Below are 18,160 nucleotides of genomic sequence, written 5' to 3' on the forward strand. Positions count from 1 at the left end.
GGATGTGGGGCATGCTCTGAGATATGTGCTCAAGTGGAGTTAATAGTTCTCCAGTTATGAGTCACTGCCAGTTTCGCTCGATGAGGTGGTCCACTGATTGATATGGTCCATCATGAAGTCTCCATTTGTCCCATATTTCGCTGCCAACATGTAGCTGAGATGAATGATTGTCCTATTCTGTCTTCTGTCTTTTCTTGGTTAGAATTCTGAGTCCAGCAGTTCAAGTGGGGAGATCTCCAAAGATACTTTGAGGTATTCCCAGACCAGATTCTTGTATGTTCTAGCAAGCACAGGGCCCGGCACAGTCCATCACCCTGATCAGCTGGTGGTTGCAATTGCTGTGTTGGTTCTGTTTTCAGTCCCGAGTTGCACTGGAACCAATGGGTGTTGCAGTCCAGTCTGGTTCGGCCCTTACATCATCCAGTGGGAGCTGCAGCCTAGTCGGGGCGACCCACAATAACCCCCACCAAGCCTGCCCCCTACCCTGGTTTGCCAATTTGTGTAGCAGAAGACCAGTCTGTCCCCCATCCCATTTGGCTCTGGTACTTGTCAATGGGTATTAAAGCTTAGTTCTATCTAATCGACTCAACCATCCAGCCCTCACAGATGTTGTTGAGTGCCTCTGTCTAGCCATCCCAGCCGGTATGAGCTATTTTTAACACCTGGTCTTTTTATAGCTTGGCCTGTGCAGTGAGGTGAAACTGCTGAATTTCACTTGAAAGCCTGATGCTATCAACTGAAGGCTCCAGCCTCAGCTCTCACCCTCCAGGGATCTGAGCAGCCGGTCCAGTCCCAGGGCCTCGGGAGCTGCTGCTGAAATAAAGTACCTAATATTAGCACAGGGAAGCAGGAATCTGCACCTTCAAGACATGCCATCCCAGAGGCATCCAATTGCAAAGTTGAAAGGCAGAAATCATTCAGCAGAAGACATCAGCGAGATCTTCTGGCAGGAGGAACATGAGCGCATCTGGATAAATGCAAACCCAACTTAAACACCAAGGAAAAGCAAGAGGAATCTGGAAGCCCATCTCCGAAAGGCAATCCACGGGGGAGTGTAGTCATAAAAACACAGGCATGCAAGCTGACATTCAGCAGAATTAGAAAGACGAATCTCAAGGTTAGAAAACAAGGAGGCGAACAGGCAAGGGGTACAGCTGAAAGGTCAATGGCTTGGGGACTGAAAGGTCTGGGCTGGAATGCAATGATCAGGTAGCTAAGGATATTCAGGACTGACTTTGACCTTGGTTTCAGTGAGAGGTGAAATGAGGATAATGACCGCTAGCCCCAGGGCAGCTTTGGTGACTGGACAAGATCAACTGCAAACAGCAGGGGTCACTTCCCTCAGGTGCACCCTTGAATCCACAGCAGCTTTCAAAGTGTCTGGTACATCCCAGGTGGCTCACAGATTTTCGAATGAATGAAGAATTTATAGATTTCAAAACTGCAAAACTATATGTCAGTATTGTTTGACCTCACAGTCTTTAATGAGAAATTAAGAACAGTAGTCTGAAATATGGTCCCCAGACCACCACCAGCAGCAGCACTGTCTGGGAGCTTGTTATGAGTGGAAATGGACCAAACATCATCCCAGTCCAGTTGAAGTGGAACCTGCAGAGATGACTCACAATGTGACGTTCAAGAGACAAGACACATCCAAGTTTGAGGAGCAACAGCACATCAAATGCCAATATTACTTGTTTAAGAATTGTACATATAGTGGAGTTTTACAGAAAAAAGATCCAAGTCAAATAGCTGAAAGTTGAACATTATACACGTCACATGAACAAATCCTCAGTGACACCAATATTGGCACCTGTGCGTGCGTGGAAGAACGGAAGCCCTAGGCCGGGCGACGTACATGCCACTGCGTTCTCTCCACAACCATCTGCTTCCTTTTTGTGCAGAGATATTATTTTGCCCCAACACCCACTGCAGAATCAGGGCATCATAGGTACTCAATATATAACAAATTAATAAAGGCATGAACACCATAGTCAGCCATGTTTACAAATGATTCCTTTCATTCTGATGAAATGGAATAAAACGAGACATTGTGTTAGCAACATGGTGCAGTTCTGACATCGATGACCCCATGTCTTTCAACATAGTGAATATGAAGAGCGGAGGATTTCCTTCCAGTTAGTATGCCCTGAAGGCCACTCTTGAAACACTGAGACCAAAACAGTATATAAAAAACGTCTTAAGAATGCATGCTCTAGGGCCCAGTACAGTAGCCTACAGCTAAAGTCCTTGCCTTACACACACTGGAATTTGTATGGGTGCCAGTTCCTGTCCCAGCAGCTCTGCTTCCCATCCAGCTCCCTGCTTATGCCCTGGGAAAGCAGTCAAGGACAGCCCAAAGCCTTGGACCCTGAACCCATGTGGAAGACCTGGAGGAAGCTCCTGGCTCCTGGCTTCGGATTGGCTCAGCTCTAGCTGTTGTGTCCACTTGGGGAGTGAATCAGCAAACAGAATATCTTCCTCTGTCTCTCCTCCCCTCTGTATAGCTAACTTTCCAATGGAAATAATTGTTTTAAAAAATGTTTGCATGCTCTAGGACAGGCAAATTCAGGGATAGCTTATGAGAGATACTTATCATTAGAAGTCTACATTCATATAACAAACTCTCAAGGAAGTATTAATTATTTTTTCAGGAAGTTTTTTTCCACATGAAAACTTCCATTTGGGGAATCTAAAAATCTAAGAATTATGTCCTGTCTGCAGGGAGCTTACAAGATGACAAGACAGGACTTGCTCATGGAGTGCAAATGAAACCAAGGGAACAGAAGCAAGTCAGATACCTGTGGCTGCCGGCGATCAGGCTGGGCTGCCTCAAGTGCAGGGAGATGAGGCTGAGCTGGGGCTGCCCATGACCAGCCCACTCCACGTCCAAAGAGGCTGAGGTCACCAACATGGCACCTTTGGGGGTTTCTGCATGGAGTGTGCAGCCATGCCAATGATGTGCTATAGACTGGTCACTTCCTGACTCAATCATTTCCATTCTGGACAGCAATTTGTCCCTTCTCTCTGGGAGCAGATAGTCTACTGCGGCCAAAATGAAGCATCAGCAAACAGGCCCTCAAACCTGGCTACGGGATGGGGAGTAGGCACTGTGTCACGGAGACAAAATGCGGAGGACAGTGCCTCCCGTTCTTCCTCCTTTGAATCTCACCAATGCACTTGGGCTGAGACCACTGCCGTTGGTGACTCAACCATTCTGTGCTATGGTGCATGTTTGTGTGCATATGTGTGTATGCATGTGCGTGTATTCATGCCCACACATTGTGTGTATTCCTGGATATATGTGTGTTACATACATGTACATACACACATTGTGTTACTGTGATTGCGCATATGTGGTGTGGTACATGCATATGTGGTATGTGTACATGAGAATGCTTACAAACTCACATGCATTCATAAGTGTGTGCATTTGTGCATGCATTTTCTGCTACAAAGTCAATCCCATTATTCCATTTCATAGATAAGAAAATTTGGGCTTAAAGGAGCCAAGGAGAGTTGTGACTCAGGCTGGAATTCAGCCCAGCAGCTCAGAATCCCAACTCCAGCCTCTGGACTCATTCTGCATTGCCTCTCTCCCTGATGAAACCCAATTTGAAAGGACTATGACAGCCAACCAAAGCCAGCCCCAGGAGTGACCCACTCTAGCCTGGCCCTCCTGTGGGCTTAACAGAGGAAAACAGGAGGTCCTCAAGGTCACAGAGAGTCCAGCTTGGCTGGTCAGAGAGCAGCCCCAGCAAGCTGAAGCCCTATCTCCAGCAAAGGCAGCAGCAGGGCACTGTGCAGAAGCTTCCAACAGCAGGGGCTGACAAATGCAGAATGCCTACTGTGTGCCAGCTCCCTCTCTGGGATCACCACACAGCTTAGCTCATTTAATCCGCACAGCAGCCACAGAGTACCACTCCCCCTGAGATTTACACTGACTGCTGAGGGCCTATGACAACACTTCATTTCCCCCAAGATCTCTCTCACACACACATACCCCAAATGAGTAGTAAGAGTTGACTTTGTACCGAGCAACGGAACTCCGCAGCCAAGTTTGGCTTGCTGCTTATTTCAGGCCTGGGCTTCATGAGTATCCTGCTGGCAACTGTGAGCACAGCAGAGGGGCATGATGGAAAAAGAGGACAGAGGCTTGTCACAAGCACTCAGGCTGCAGATAACAGCAGCTTGAAGCAGGGGATTGGTGATATAAGGGAACTTCAGGGACAGATGGAGAATTATTGCAAACAAAGCAAACATGGTGACCATCCAAAGATAAATGAGATGAAGGCTTCAGCCACACTGGCTGAGTCTCAGGTCCAAGTCAAGAGAGCAACAAGGCCATCATTGGCTGAAGTTCGAGATGCAGGAAAAAGCCAGACTCGTAAGCATTCATGGGAGGCAGAGGGATGCCAGCAAGGTGAATCGGGGCCTGAGTCTGTCTGGGGAGGAGGAGCAAGCAGATGCATCAATGTCAAATCCAATAACAGAGCTGATGCTGAAAACAAAGCCAGGCTGGAGCAGGGTCTGGAAGCAATCCACCTGGAGATGACCCAGGCGAGTGGCTGCTACCACGGGCAGAGAACAGCCCGACCATCAGCATGACAGGCTGGCAGAGGTCTTGGGGAGCCAGACTCGGGGTGGCACTCCAGTTGTCAGAGACATGCTTCTGAACAAAGGAAGGGGTGACACTGGCAGGACTAGGTCCAGCAAAGAGAGTGGAAATCAATGAGGAGAACACCACTGATGACCTTGGAGAAGCTGTTTCACAACACAGGAAGAAAAGCAGTGTCAGTGAGTGGGCAGCATATTACAAGTTGAAAATAAAGTGATGTGTAGCACTAATGAAGAGATCAGAGAGGGGAAAGGAAATGGAGGTGAAGTACAGGCAAGAGGGAAGAAAGAGGGGAGGGAAAGGAAGAAGAGGAAAAGGAGGAGGTGAAGATATGAAAGCAGCTGCAAGGACTTAGATTCTTGGGAATCTTAGTAGGTCTTTGGGAGACTGTTTTTGAGATGCAGAAAGCAAAAGCAGGGGGAAACCTGCAATTCAGCAGAGAAAAGGAGACAAAGTCAAAAGCCTGGGACTCCTGGGACCCAGGGAGAGCTCAGCAAGTGTGAAGCTCTGAGCAGCACCATTCACAGGAGACAGAGGAGTACATGATCTCCAGGTGAATAAACCAACAGCGCATCGTGTACTCAGATAAGATCATATGATTCAGGCATGAAAAGGAATACAATCCCAAGACACATGAAAGCATGTGAGGTTAAGTGTACAAAGACAGGCACCAAAGGCAACACATCCCACAGTTTGACTTAAATAACACATCCATCAGAGACAGATCTATAAACCCAAGAAGTAGACCAGTGGTGGCCTAAAGCTGGGTGTGGGGAAGATGGCAGGATCAAGTTGGCAGGGGGTGGGGGTGGCAATAGCTAAAGAACAGAGGGCTCATTTTGGCAGTAGTGAAATGTTCTAAGGTTGATTGGGTGATGGATGTACAATTCTGCAAATACATCCAAATCCAGTGAATTTTACATCTCGATTGTACATAGACTGTAACTCAGTAAAGCTTCTATTACAGTAACAACCTTTGGCATCATCCTCAGCTCCACTGCCTCTCACATCCAAACAACCAAGTATTACCAGCTCTGGCTTCAAATATGTCCTAACTCAAAAGCGTCTCCTGATATCCAGTACTACAAAGGTCAAGCTGACCTGATCATTCACCTACAGTCACAGTTTCCTAACTGATCCCCACTGTGCCCTCCACATATTTGTTCTCTTCCAGGTTCCACAATGCTCCTTTTAAGAGAAAAAAAATCAGGGGCCAATGCAGTGGTGAATCAGGCTAAATCTCTGCCTGCAAGTGCCAGAATCCCGTATCAGTACTGGTTCATCTCCCAGCTGCTCCACTTCCCATCCAGCTCTCTGCTTGTGGCCTGGGAAAGCAGCAGAGGACGGCCCAAAGCCTTGGGACCCTGAACCCACATTGAAGAATTGGATGAAGTTCCTGGCTCCTGTGTTCGGATCAGCTCACTTCCAGATCATCACAGCTCTTTGGGCAGTGAACCAGTATATGGAAGATCTTTGTCCTTCTGTCTCTCTACAACTCTGTCTTTCAAAAATAAGTAAATCTTAAAAGGGAGATAGAGAAGTCAGATGGCTCAACCCACTCCACTACGAAGCACTTCCATCACTCAGCAGGTCCCTGTCCTTCTGCATCTTGGTCCAGCTTCCAGTGTGGTTCTATTGTTTCTTCCGGCTGTCTCATGCTCTGGGCTCCAGGCTCCAGGCATGAGGTTCCAGGCTCCAGATTCCAGATTCTGTGCTCCAGGCCCTAGCCATGAGGCTCCAGGCTCTAGGTTCCAGGTTCTGTGCTCCAGGCTCCAGGCATGAGACTCTAGGCTCCAGGTTCCAGGTTCTGTGCTCCAGGCTCCAGCCATGAGACTCCAGGCTCCAGGTTCCAGGTTCTGTGCTCCAGGCTCTAGCCATGAGGCTCCAGGTTCCAGATTCCAGATTCTATGCTCCAGGCCCTATCCATGAGGCTCCAGGCTCTAGGTTCCAGGTTCTGTGCTCCAGGCTCCAGGCATGAGACTCTAGGCTCCAGGTTCCAGGTTCTGTGCTCCAGGCTCTAGCCATGAGGCTCCAGGTTCCAGGTTCTATGTTCCAAGCTCTAGGGATGAGGCTCCAGGTACCAGGTTCTGTGCTCCAGCCTCTAGCCCCTGAACATTCCAGATTCCTCCTCAGGAACTTTCCATGACATCTTACTTGCATCGCCCTGCTCAGGAACTTAATACCTTATACTAGGTAATTTGCTACAGCAAGATCTTATTGCTCACAGTGTTGAACCTCTGAAGTCCAAGTCCAAGGAGCCAGCAGATTCAACAACAGGCAAAGGCCCACTGCCCACACAGGGAGCCTCCCCCACAGGCAGCAAGACAAGGCAGCTCTCCAGGACCCCTTCAAAGGCCATCAACCCAACTGACCAACAGGGAGCCTTCAAGGACCTACTGAACCTGCCAGAGCCCATCTTGTACAACCATTGCCTTGTTGATCAGGATTCAACATATGACCTTTCAGCCTACAGCATGGTGGTATTCCTTCCACTAGGAATGTAATACCCCTGAGAGTCATGTGGTTAGCAGGCTTATTTTATTCAGTTCTCCGAAGCAGATCCCCTTAGAGAAGCTTCACCTAATCACTTTCTCCATACCTTACTCCCATCTCTGTGTCATTTTTACTTCATGACACCCACCCTACCTGATGCTTTCTCATAACTAGACACACAGGGACACACAATATTATATACACGTTTGCAAACACACACACATCAAAGAACTTGCAGCTTTGTGTATTGCCTATGTATCTCCCTCCTTGCAATATGACTCTGCTTTGTCTGCAATGGTATTCTCAGCACTAAGAAAACACCTGGTTTTTAGCAGACATTTCAGAAAGGATTGTCAGATAATCAAATATCCTTATAACAATTACTATTTTTAAGATGAGAAAACCCAAGTGAGTTTAGGAAAGGCTAGGAGGGACTTCACAAGGTCACAGGACCAGTCAGTTCCAGAGGCTAGACTGACGTTCCAGGCTACCATGTTACAATCATTGTATCCCCTAAAACCTCAACTGGTGCCATCTCTGGTTCTGAGAGAGGACAATGACACTGGGAACAATATATTCACAGTAAAGCAGAAATATCCCTATCTTCCACACTATGCGTAGCGAATGGAGAATTCAAAAACCGATAACCTCAAAATGTTCATGGAAAAAAAGAATTACAGTTTTTAGTACCTGAAAAAAAAAACTTTTGACATCCCAGCACAGAAAGAATCTTCAAAAGCTTAGGGACACGGCTGGTGCTATGGCATAGCAAGCTAAGCCTCCAGAAGCAGCACTAGTACCCCACACAGGCTCTGGTTCAAGTACCTGCTGCTCTGCTTCTGATTCAGCTCCCTGCTTATGGTCTGGGAAGGCAGCAAAGAATGGCTCAAGCCCTTGGGCCCCTGCACCTATATGGGAGACCCCGAAGAAGGTCCTGGTTCCTGGTTTCACACTGGCCCAGCTCCAGCCATTGTAGCCATTTGGGGGTGTGAACCAGTAAATGGAGCTTCTGTTTCTCCTTTCTCTGTTGCTCTGCCTTTCAGATAAAAATAAATCAATCTGAAACACAACAAACAAAAAAGTCAGCTATTTTGCATAGCAGTTACTTAATTAGAGCACCTTCAAACCTGAGATTCCTACACCTGCATGGAAGACACAGAAGAAGCTCCTGGCTCCTGGATTCAGATCGGCTTAGCTCCAGCCATTGCAGCCACTTGGGGAGTGAATCAGCATATGGAAGAGCTTTCTCTCTGTATCTCCCGCTCTGTGTATATCTGCCTTTCCAATAAAAATAAATGACATTTTTTAAAAGTTTTTAAAAACTGTCATGGATGGGCGTGGCATGGTGGCTTACCAGCTAAGGTCCTCGCCTTGAATGCACCGTGATCCCATATGGACTCTGGTTCTAATCCCAGCAGCTCCACTTCCCATCCAACTCCCTGCTTGTGGCCTGGGAGGGCAGTTGAGAACAGCCCAAGGCCTTGGGACCCTGCACAAGCATGGGAGACTTGGAGGAAGTTCCTGGCTCCTGGCTTTGGATCGGAACAGCACCAACTGTTGTGGTCACTTGGGGAGTGAAACATTGGGTAGAAGATCTTCCTCTCTGTCTTTCCTCCTCTCTGTATATCTGACTTTGTAATAAAAATAAATAAATTTTTAAGAAAAAAACCGTCATGGAGAGTACATATGGAAAAACTACCCATGGATCTCAAAAACTCACACAAAAGTGGTTCTCTTTCAATCCTGCTATGCAAGAACATTTGGATGCAGCTGTGTTCGTCGCATCAACACAGTCTTATTCTCAAAGAAGGATGAGACAGATCCTGCTTTTCCATGACCCCAGAGAAGTTCCCAGCCTCACAGAGCCAACTCCGCTTCACGCTTTGCTTGTAGAGACAAGTTCTGGAGTTCCTCCCAAACAGAACCCCGAACTAACCTACTTTTAGCAGCTGCGTTCATCATGAGCTATTGCACACTCTTCCTGCCTGAAGGAGGCTGTAATTAAGGACTCCCAGCACATTCTCAGCAGGGTCTGTTTCCAGGAACGGTGACCCACTTCAAATCAACAACTCCAAGCAACAGACACTTCCTCACCAGCCAGCGTTTGAAAGAGTAAAGCTGGCACAAGAACACACACTACGCTCCGCGTGCCTCTCAATTGATGAGTTTGTAAAAATAGGCTGAAATCACCAATTAGTCAGAACAACGTAGTGCTCTGAAGTTGAGAAAGGCTTTGTATAAAGCTAATAATATTTTGGCAGTGGTGGTTCTGAATGTGTATCACAGCTATTCTTTGTAGAGAAAGAAATAGCTCCTTCGGGAAAAACTGTTCTTGCAATTAGAAGGCTTTTATAAAATATATCCTGATGAAAGAAGTTAAATTTCAGCTTCACCACGCACTGCATATGTACTATGGGCAAGCTACAGGTCTTGGCAGGAGCAGAGATGTAAAGTTGTAATTTCTTGTCTGAGAGCTGCCAGGCTGGAAACCCAGGAGGAACCAAAGTGTGAGCTCAAGTGTGGAGGCAGGAGAAGGCGAGTGTCCAGCTCGCGGCAGCCAGGCAGGCGGAGCTCCCTTCTAGTGAGCCTCGCTGTTCCATCTGGGGCTTCACTTGATTGCAGAAGACCATCTGCTTGGCTCAACCACTTCAAATGTTGATCTTACCCAGAAACAAGGCCATAGACACACTGAGAGTAATGTTTGAGCAAACGTCTAGGTGCCAAGAAGCCCAGGCCAGTTGAAACTCAGATTCTCTGATTCTGTACCTCCAATAATTTGGGCTGTAAACATACCTGTTGCCCATATAATCTCATGTCCTGCGGGCATCCTGTTCGGTGACATACAACCAGCATGGCTTTGTGGGATTCACAGCCCCATTGGCCACATGAAAACCTTGTGGAAGGGCTGGCCTTGTGACACAGTGGGTTAAGGTTCTATATTCCACTATTCCATATTGAAGTACTGATTCCAATCCTGGCCACTCCATTTCAAGTACAACTCCCAATTAACATGCGTGTGAAGGCAGCAAATGACTACCCAATGCTTGTGTCCCTGCAACCCGAGTGGGAGACCCAAATAGAGTTCCAAGCTCCTAGCTTCAGCCTGCCCCAGTCCTAACTATTGCAATCATTTGGAAAGTGAACCAGCAGATGGAAGATCTTGCTGTCTCTAATTCTCTGTCGCTCTTCTTTTCAAATGAGCAAAACAAATCTCTTTAAATTAATTTAATTTGTTAAGTTATTATACAGTTTCTTAGGCTCTGGGATTTCCCTTCTCCCCTCTCATGTCCCCTACCCCCACCCCTCCACCCAGATTTGAAACAGGAAAAAGTTAAAAAAAAATCCTAGTGGCTATAACTATCTGAAAACAGGAGTTTGGGAGCCTTCGAAGTGTTTAGCAACTTCTAACTGCACGCCCTTGCTTCTCTCTGCAGACTTCAAAGCTTCTGATGTAACCTACATGAGGCCAAGGTCATGGCTGACCATCAATGACCAATCAATAACTTGCTTTTGGGTTCCCCTGTAGTATTTGATGCTGCTGACCAGCTCCTTACTTCTAAAAATAAAATGTCAATTATACCTGATAGGATTTCCCCAAACAGAAATTTCATTGATTGTAATCTATACTCTACTTTATATCACACAAACATGTATGTGATTCTTATCAATGTTTTTACTAGTTAAAAACCATCTCCTGCTTTTAAGAAATTACATGTGAAAATTAAAGGGGAGAATTTGCTACTTAACTCACAACCCAACCTTTCAGATTTATATAATCTCTACCCATGAGTCAAAAAAACATGGTTTTTACTACTGGCACTTGATAGAGAGACTAAAACATCTTAAATATTAACACACTTGAAAGAAAGCTGCAGCTATCCTGCCCATTGTCATGTTTTCATTCAGCAAGAACTGTTCTCTCGAGACAGAAGTACCCACAAAGGCTGTGTCAGGAGCTATTGTTCTCCCGTGACAATACCCTGGTTTCCATTCATTCATTCCTCAAACAAAGTAACATGCCTCTCAGACTTATCAAACATAGTCAGTCTTGTACACAGTGGGATAAATTTGCAAAAGAAAATACTTTGCATTGTTTGAGGAGTCTTGTGTATATACTTCCGTTGCTCCAAAGGCCCATTAACTGATGTTAATTAACATAAGCAGTTCTGCAAAGGAAATGCAGTGTTCCTTTAGAAAAAATCATATTTCTTTCTTTTTTTTTTTTTTTTTTTTGAGCAATCAGCTCTCATTTGTAAGTAGGGAAGAGAATGCAGGGAAAGGAGGTTGCTGGGAGCCCAAGAGACCCCAGTAGGAACATGATGGCTGTGGGATCCCATCTGATGGGAAGCCTATTTGGGGTTAAAAAGAAAGATGGGAGGAGAATGAGATTCAAGGAGCGAGCAGCAAAGCTCTGAACTACCTTCTGTGACTCTGGCTGCTCTGAGTTCTGTTCAAGAACTATCACAAGGAGGGTTTTTTGTTGTTGTTGTTGTTGTTTTTAAATCTACAGATGGACAATTCCAAGAACATTATACTGCTTCTGAAAAGAGCTTCAGAAAATAAGGTGCAAATGTCAGTGGGATTTTAGGTTGTTTTTGAAACTTGTTCAAGCTTTGACCGATCCACAAAGGCACCTGGAGCTAAAATAAAACCTCCTGCCATTTCATGAACATTGGAGGATTTCTGATATTCTAAGACTCGGAAAATTACACAACTACTGCTAGAGGATATCAACACAGTACATTTTCTATGTTTTACAAGCACCATGGTAAAAAATAGCTTTGCTGTCTTAACAGGAAAAACAAAAGATGAGCATTTTATAAGCCTAGATTCATTGTTTATCTCTGGGTTTCCAGCTCAATTCTGATGAATTGACCAGCCATCACCAAGCTGTCCCTAAGCCTAAACATCAACACCGACACCCTTGTGGCGGGACCCTTTGCTCCTGATGCCTACTCAGGGTCAGAGGGTTTACCCCTACTGCTTACTCTTGTGATTAGTAGGCCCAAGACGAATCCCACATGCCCATGTGCGCACCTGGCCACTACGTACTGGTCACATGGAAGGGGCTAAAGCATCGTCCTTCATGGAGATAAAACTTTTTTCTCTACTACGGATCAAAATTACCCATCTACACTTCTGGATATTTCAAACACGGTGTAAGCACAGATGCTGCAGTGCAGGTCAGAAATACAGTTAGAATAGACAAGGTTATGGTTATCACATTTAACTTACAGTTGTGGCTCTGGCTTCACTGGTGTCCAATAAGTGTATAGAAAGGGGGTATGTGTGGACGAGATGAGAACATGTCACAAACAAATATTAGGATCAATCCAGTTCTATGTCCACGGGAGACTTCAAAACAAAACAGAAATCCCTTTGGTGAACAGACCTGGGTAAAATATCAGCCTGGAATTGTTTTGTCCTTAATGGTAAAAGCTTCCATACACTGGCTCTGATTGAGACTATTCATGGAACTTTTGTTTCTGTGTAACTTATGAAAAAGAAACTTCAAAAAATCCTAAAGATTCAGAAAGAGGGTAATGGTTTCAAACACCAGCCCCATTAATATTGCTTCAGTAATTCATCGACACACTGACTGAGCAGGCACAATTTGTCAGACACTGTGGGATGCAATGATGAAAATGAAACAAAACAAAAACCCTCTGTTCCTGCTTTCGTGGGGTTGAACTCTAGCAGAGAAGAAAGTGCTCAGAGCATCGTGCACATAAATGCATGCTAAAAACAGACAGGATCGGGAAGGCAAGGACACAACACCACAAAGGAGACAAGTGGAGACCCAGAGCATCAGCCAAAATTTCCAAGGAAACAGCGCTGAGAATTAGGGAGGAGGCAGACAGGTACAGGGGAGGGCTATCCAGGCCCAAGGGAGAGGATGGACGCCCTGGAAGAAAGCAGCTCTGGCGTTCAGAGAGGGCAATGGCCAAAGTGACTGGAAACTAGAGCAAGGAAGACATGGGGTAAAAAGGGACAGGAAAGAAAAAGGCATAAAGTGCACCACAAAGGAGCGTGAGGCTAAAAACTTCTTTACTTTTTCCGAAAAGAAGAAGAACTTTTTTTCTAAGATTTATTTATTATTGGAAACTCAGATATACGGAGAGGAGCAGAGACAGAGAAGAAGATCTTTCATCCTCTGATTTGCTTCCCAACTGGCCGCAATGGCCGGAGCTGTGCCGATCCAAAACCAGGAGTCTCTTAGGGTCCCCACCCAGGTGCAGGATCCCACAGTTTCGGGCCATCCTTGACTGCTTTCCCAGGCCTCAAGCAGGGAGTTGGATCGGAAGTGGGGCTGCCGGGATTAGACTGCGAGCCTATATGGGATCCCAGCAGCACGGAGCTGGATGGGAAGTAGGGCTGCCGGGATTAGAGTGTGGGCCCTATGGGATCCCAGCAGCACGTGCAAGGCAGACTTTAGCCAATAGGCTACCACAGCAGGCCATGTGAGAAGGATGTTACAGAAAACAACTACATCTGATTTTCACTGGAAAGGATCACCTACAGCCTGTGCAGAAGAAGGGGTACAAACACGAGGACATGAACAAGGCCTAGGCTCAATTTGGCACAAGGGTAGGCAGAGAAGCAGTAGGGGTTCACTCAACAGCACAGGCAAAGAACAGAGGCAGCTGGCCAGGAGGTGGTGCCATAGGGTGCAGAGAATGTGGCCAGCCCCATGGTCTTGAATGACACATTGAAAGATACCAAGATGAAGGAAGAATATGGAAGGTGGGGGTGACTTGAAAAGCCCTGGCTTGCAGTGCTGGATACAACACCAGAAAACAAGCTGTGTGGTTGAGTGCATGATGGGTTCAGCTTGAGAGTGACCTGAGGCATGCAAATAAAGATGCCAACTAGGCAACAGTTACATGAGTAAGTCTGGAGTGGAACCGGAGCAGAACCACAAATATAGGAGATACATTAGGAAAGCGTGCAAATGAGTGAGCCTACTCCGTGTGTCTCTCCCAGGGAAGGCTGTGTGTGATCTACCGGCAAATGCCTATTGGGGGCATCACAAAACAGCATGCACACTGTACTTACTTTTAAGAACATATACAAGAAACCTAAGCACACGGCCTGCAAGAGGAATACACACACTCAGACGACACACAATGAGCTGGGGCGAATGTGCCAAACTCTTGAGCTGCTCCTGTGTTTGACTAGGTCTGGGGGAGAACAGATGAGTGACAATCAGCGTACCTATGCCCTTCTGCGTTGTTGGGTCTCGTTTCTCACAATGAGCCCTTCATCACCACCAGGACCCAATTCATCCCAACTTTCTCAGCATTCTCAAATCCTACCTCATATCCTGAATCCCCATCCAGGGTTAGCATGACAAAGAGAAAAGATGATGCCTATTCTGTACATTAGGTGAGTAAACAAAAAAGGTAGCTTGGTGTTCACTTTTAAACTGCAAACAGTCATATCACTGGAAAATACCCTTTCTGCTCCTGAGGGGTTTGAGAATAAATGGGCTGAGCAGTAAGTCCAGCTGGATGCTGGCCAAGCCAGTGTGGCACCCACTGACCAAGCAGGCTCCTTTCACCTGCTCCAAGTGCACCAAGGAGTGCAATGTATAACACGACATCCAACAATACCCCATGCTGAGGAAGGAATGCCAAAAACTTCCCCTCCAAGGAGAGAGCTACACCAGGACCTTGAGCTAGCTGAGCTTACACCAGCCAAAGGAAATGAAAACAAGTGGAAGGGTCAGCGACTCTCATACAACAGCTTGCAGTTTATCCCAGGTTTCCTACAAGTTACTTAACATCATCATTCAGCACCATACCAACCCATGTGCGGGGAAAAAAAAAAACTGAGAAATTGGTTTTGAAATACCGAGGCCTCTCCTTGACCAAGGATATCATTTTCCTAGAACAAAACAGGTAAAGGGTGCAACAGAAGCATTCTAACATCAGAAAACAGGACACCAACATGATGTTTATCCCCACATGAGCTCACTTCTCCTGTTCTCTGATCGTAAGTCACCTTGTCCCACAGCTGAACAATGTGCTAACAGTCCTTCATTAGCGTGTATTCTGCAGAGAGACAGCATGATAACTACTCAGGGATGTAAACCGTACCAGCAAGGCAGGTGCAGGTGAAACTGCTCCCCTCATGTTTCTCGTTTGCATCAACGCAACTCCCATTGTTCTGGCAAGGTTTCCTCTGGCAAGCGTCAAATTCTTCACAGAAAGTGCCCATGTATTGGTCCTCACAGGTACAGGAGAATGTTGCCTAAGATATTGAAAAAAAAACACAGTGTAAGCCATCTGGGTTCTTTATAAACGTGTGTGTCACAGTGGCAAGTCACCACGAGGGCCGATAACAGCATTAACAGTCGTCTGTCCTATCAGTTAACTCGTGATCAGGTTAAGATCTCCGGTTTCTGGGAAACAGCATGTGTTTCTTTATCATTTAAATTCAAGCATCTATTTTTAAATTCACAGTCTTACTTAATCCAAACATTTTAATCAGCCTGAAATAGAAAGAACAACTTATTTTAGCCTGAAAGTGAAATTTCATTGTCCTGGAATGGAAATAGCAAATTTTGTTAGGCAGATAAATTATGCTACAACCATTAAACTAAATGTTGCTCTAACCAAATAAAGCCAATCAGCATCGACTATGCACACATAGAAACGTCACCAAATGTCCTACTTGGACCATGCTCCCAGGGCAGACCGAATTCACTGTTTGGCTCTGCAAATGGCCTCATGCAAACTGCCCGAGGGAAAGGAAAATAAGAACAGTACCATCCAAGCCACCATGAAAGACCACAAGTCTAGCTTCAATGCCCACTTAAAGCAATGTAGATCACTATAGGACATTTTCAAGAAACACAGAGGCAGGGAGATAGAGGAAAAGGGGTTAGTATATCTTACTCCTTAAAAACAAGTAAAATGGCCCGGCATGATAACCTAGCAGCTAAAGTCCTCGCTTTGCACACGTCGAGATCCCTTATGGGCACTGATTCTAATCCTGGCTACCCTACTTCCCATCCAGCTCCCTGCCTGTGGCCTGGGAAAGCAATCAAAGATGGCCCAAAGCCTTGGGACCCTGCATGGGAGACCTAGAGGAGGCTCCTGGCTGCTGGTTTCGGATTGGCTCAGCTCCAGCTGTTGCAGCCACTTGCGGAGTGAATCAATGGACAGAAGATCCTCCCCTCTTTCTCTCCTCCTCTTTGTATATCTGACTTTCCAGTAAAAATAAAAATAAAAACCACAAAACTAAGCAAAACAGACAAAAGCATCTCTCCAAGCTGTCTTCCCAAACCACACTTCACTGCCCTCCCAGGCCACTGACAGGGAGCTGGATCAGAAGTGGAGCAGCTGGGCTTGGGCTCGTGGCCAGCATTGCAGCCGGTGACTTCACCTTCCAAAGTTCTGCCCACAGTCACCAGCCCCTCGCTCAACCACCTATCCCCTGGCCCCACTCCTGCTCCTCTTCTGAGGACCTTCCCCTCCCCCTCCAGGGCACCACAGCAGCAGCGCCCACCCTGAGACAGACAGTTGTTTCACGTCCACTCTTTCAAAGTTCCGCCCACAGCCACCAGTTCCTTGCCCATCCCACCTGACCCTGGATCCGCTCCTGATCCTCATCTTAAAGAGACTCCACCTCCCCTCCAAGTGTCCTCCGTTCAAGTTCGCACCCAGCATCTCCTTCGGCACAACCCTGTGTCTGACTTACTCTCAAAAAAGGAAATTTGCATCCAGTCTTGTCTGTAACATGTAATTATTTCTGTCCGGTTTTATAGTTCTGGTACATTTATTAACCAGCTTACATTAATGCATATTTTGATTTCCATGTAGCAATTGATACTCAGATATTTTCTTCATCCTATTCTTATAACAGTCATCTTACATTTTAGGGATTATTCTAGAATGCCAGGTTATTGGTACAGTTGTCCTACTGAGCATTCAGTACAGATCTGAATTTTTAGCTGATTTTCAGCTTTTCTAGGTAACATAAAACCAAAAAGGGAAAAACCAGTATGTATCACTTTTAAATAATAATGTCACCACCTCCAATTCAGCTCCCAATGTATTACTACTGGTGGCTCTCCCAGATCAAGTCCAGCCTCCAAATGTTGTTAATAGAATTATCACTAACTAGAATATGGAACAATTAGGGGGTTTAATCAAGTGCCATTTTAGCTTTCACAAAAATTACCTAATGTTTTCATGTATGAACAACTGACTGCTCATCACATGAATTGAATGTCTTGGTTTCCAAGAAATGATTCAGTCCTACATTTTTGGAAGAAATGGTCACTTAGGTCATTACACAAGATGGTTTTACTGTAGTTGGATTCTATTTGTACCAATGCTTCTAGAACCTCTCATCTAACTCCCCTGCCCTCTGTTCCCAACAGACCCTTTCCTAAGATCCTTGTACCAAGATTCTGTTGGTTTTTTTTTTTTTTTAGATTTATTTATTTTTATTGGAAAGGCAGATCAGATTCACAGGGAGAAGGAGAGACAGAGAGAAAGAACTTCCATTCATTGGTTTACTCCAGCTGCAATGGCTGGAGCCGAGATGATTTGAAGCCATGAGCTTCTCGGTCTCCCACAAGCATGCAGGTTCCCAAGGCTTTGATCCATCCTCTACTGCTTTCCCAGGCCACAAGCAGGGAACTGGATGGGAAGTAGAGCAGCCGGGACATGAACCAGAGCCCATATGAGATCCCAACCCTTCCAAAGTGAAGAGCCTTCGTGCCTGGCCCCAAGATTCCACCTCACATGTTAAGAATATGCACTAGGTAACAAGTGACTGAAGGAGGGAATGAGAAAGACTGTGGCCTCAGGGACCCAGCCAAGGAGTCGGGTAATGGCATGAGACACTGAGCTTGCCCAGACTGCCAGCTTTGGTGCAGCGTTTCTTTTGTTAACAAAATAATGCTAAGGACAAAAGGGAAGTGCTTGTGATCTTCATGATGATATTGCCCTTAGTTTACATTCTTCAACAACGTCTTTGATCTGAACCACGTAGAAGCCAGTCTTTTTTCTGAATGCTTATATTACCTCCTCATTT

The 18,160-nt window shown here is 45.9% G+C and overlaps 1 protein-coding gene across 1 annotated transcript in view; it reads right to left on the reverse strand.

Moving 5' to 3' along the window:
• The window catches only part of DNER (delta/notch like EGF repeat containing), a 304,451-nt gene that overhangs the window by 104,107 nt on the left and 182,184 nt on the right, over positions 1 to 18,160 (reverse strand). Inside the window, exon 6 of the mRNA XM_004576747.3 lies at positions 15,211 to 15,364. Within this exon, the coding sequence (XP_004576804.2) occupies positions 15,211 to 15,364 (154 nt within the window). The remainder of the gene's footprint in view (positions 1 to 15,210; positions 15,365 to 18,160) is intronic.

The sequence above is a fragment of the Ochotona princeps genome, chromosome 5, assembly GCF_030435755.1.
Source record: "Ochotona princeps isolate mOchPri1 chromosome 5, mOchPri1.hap1, whole genome shotgun sequence".
In the NCBI taxonomy this organism is placed as follows: domain Eukaryota; kingdom Metazoa; phylum Chordata; class Mammalia; order Lagomorpha; family Ochotonidae; genus Ochotona; species Ochotona princeps.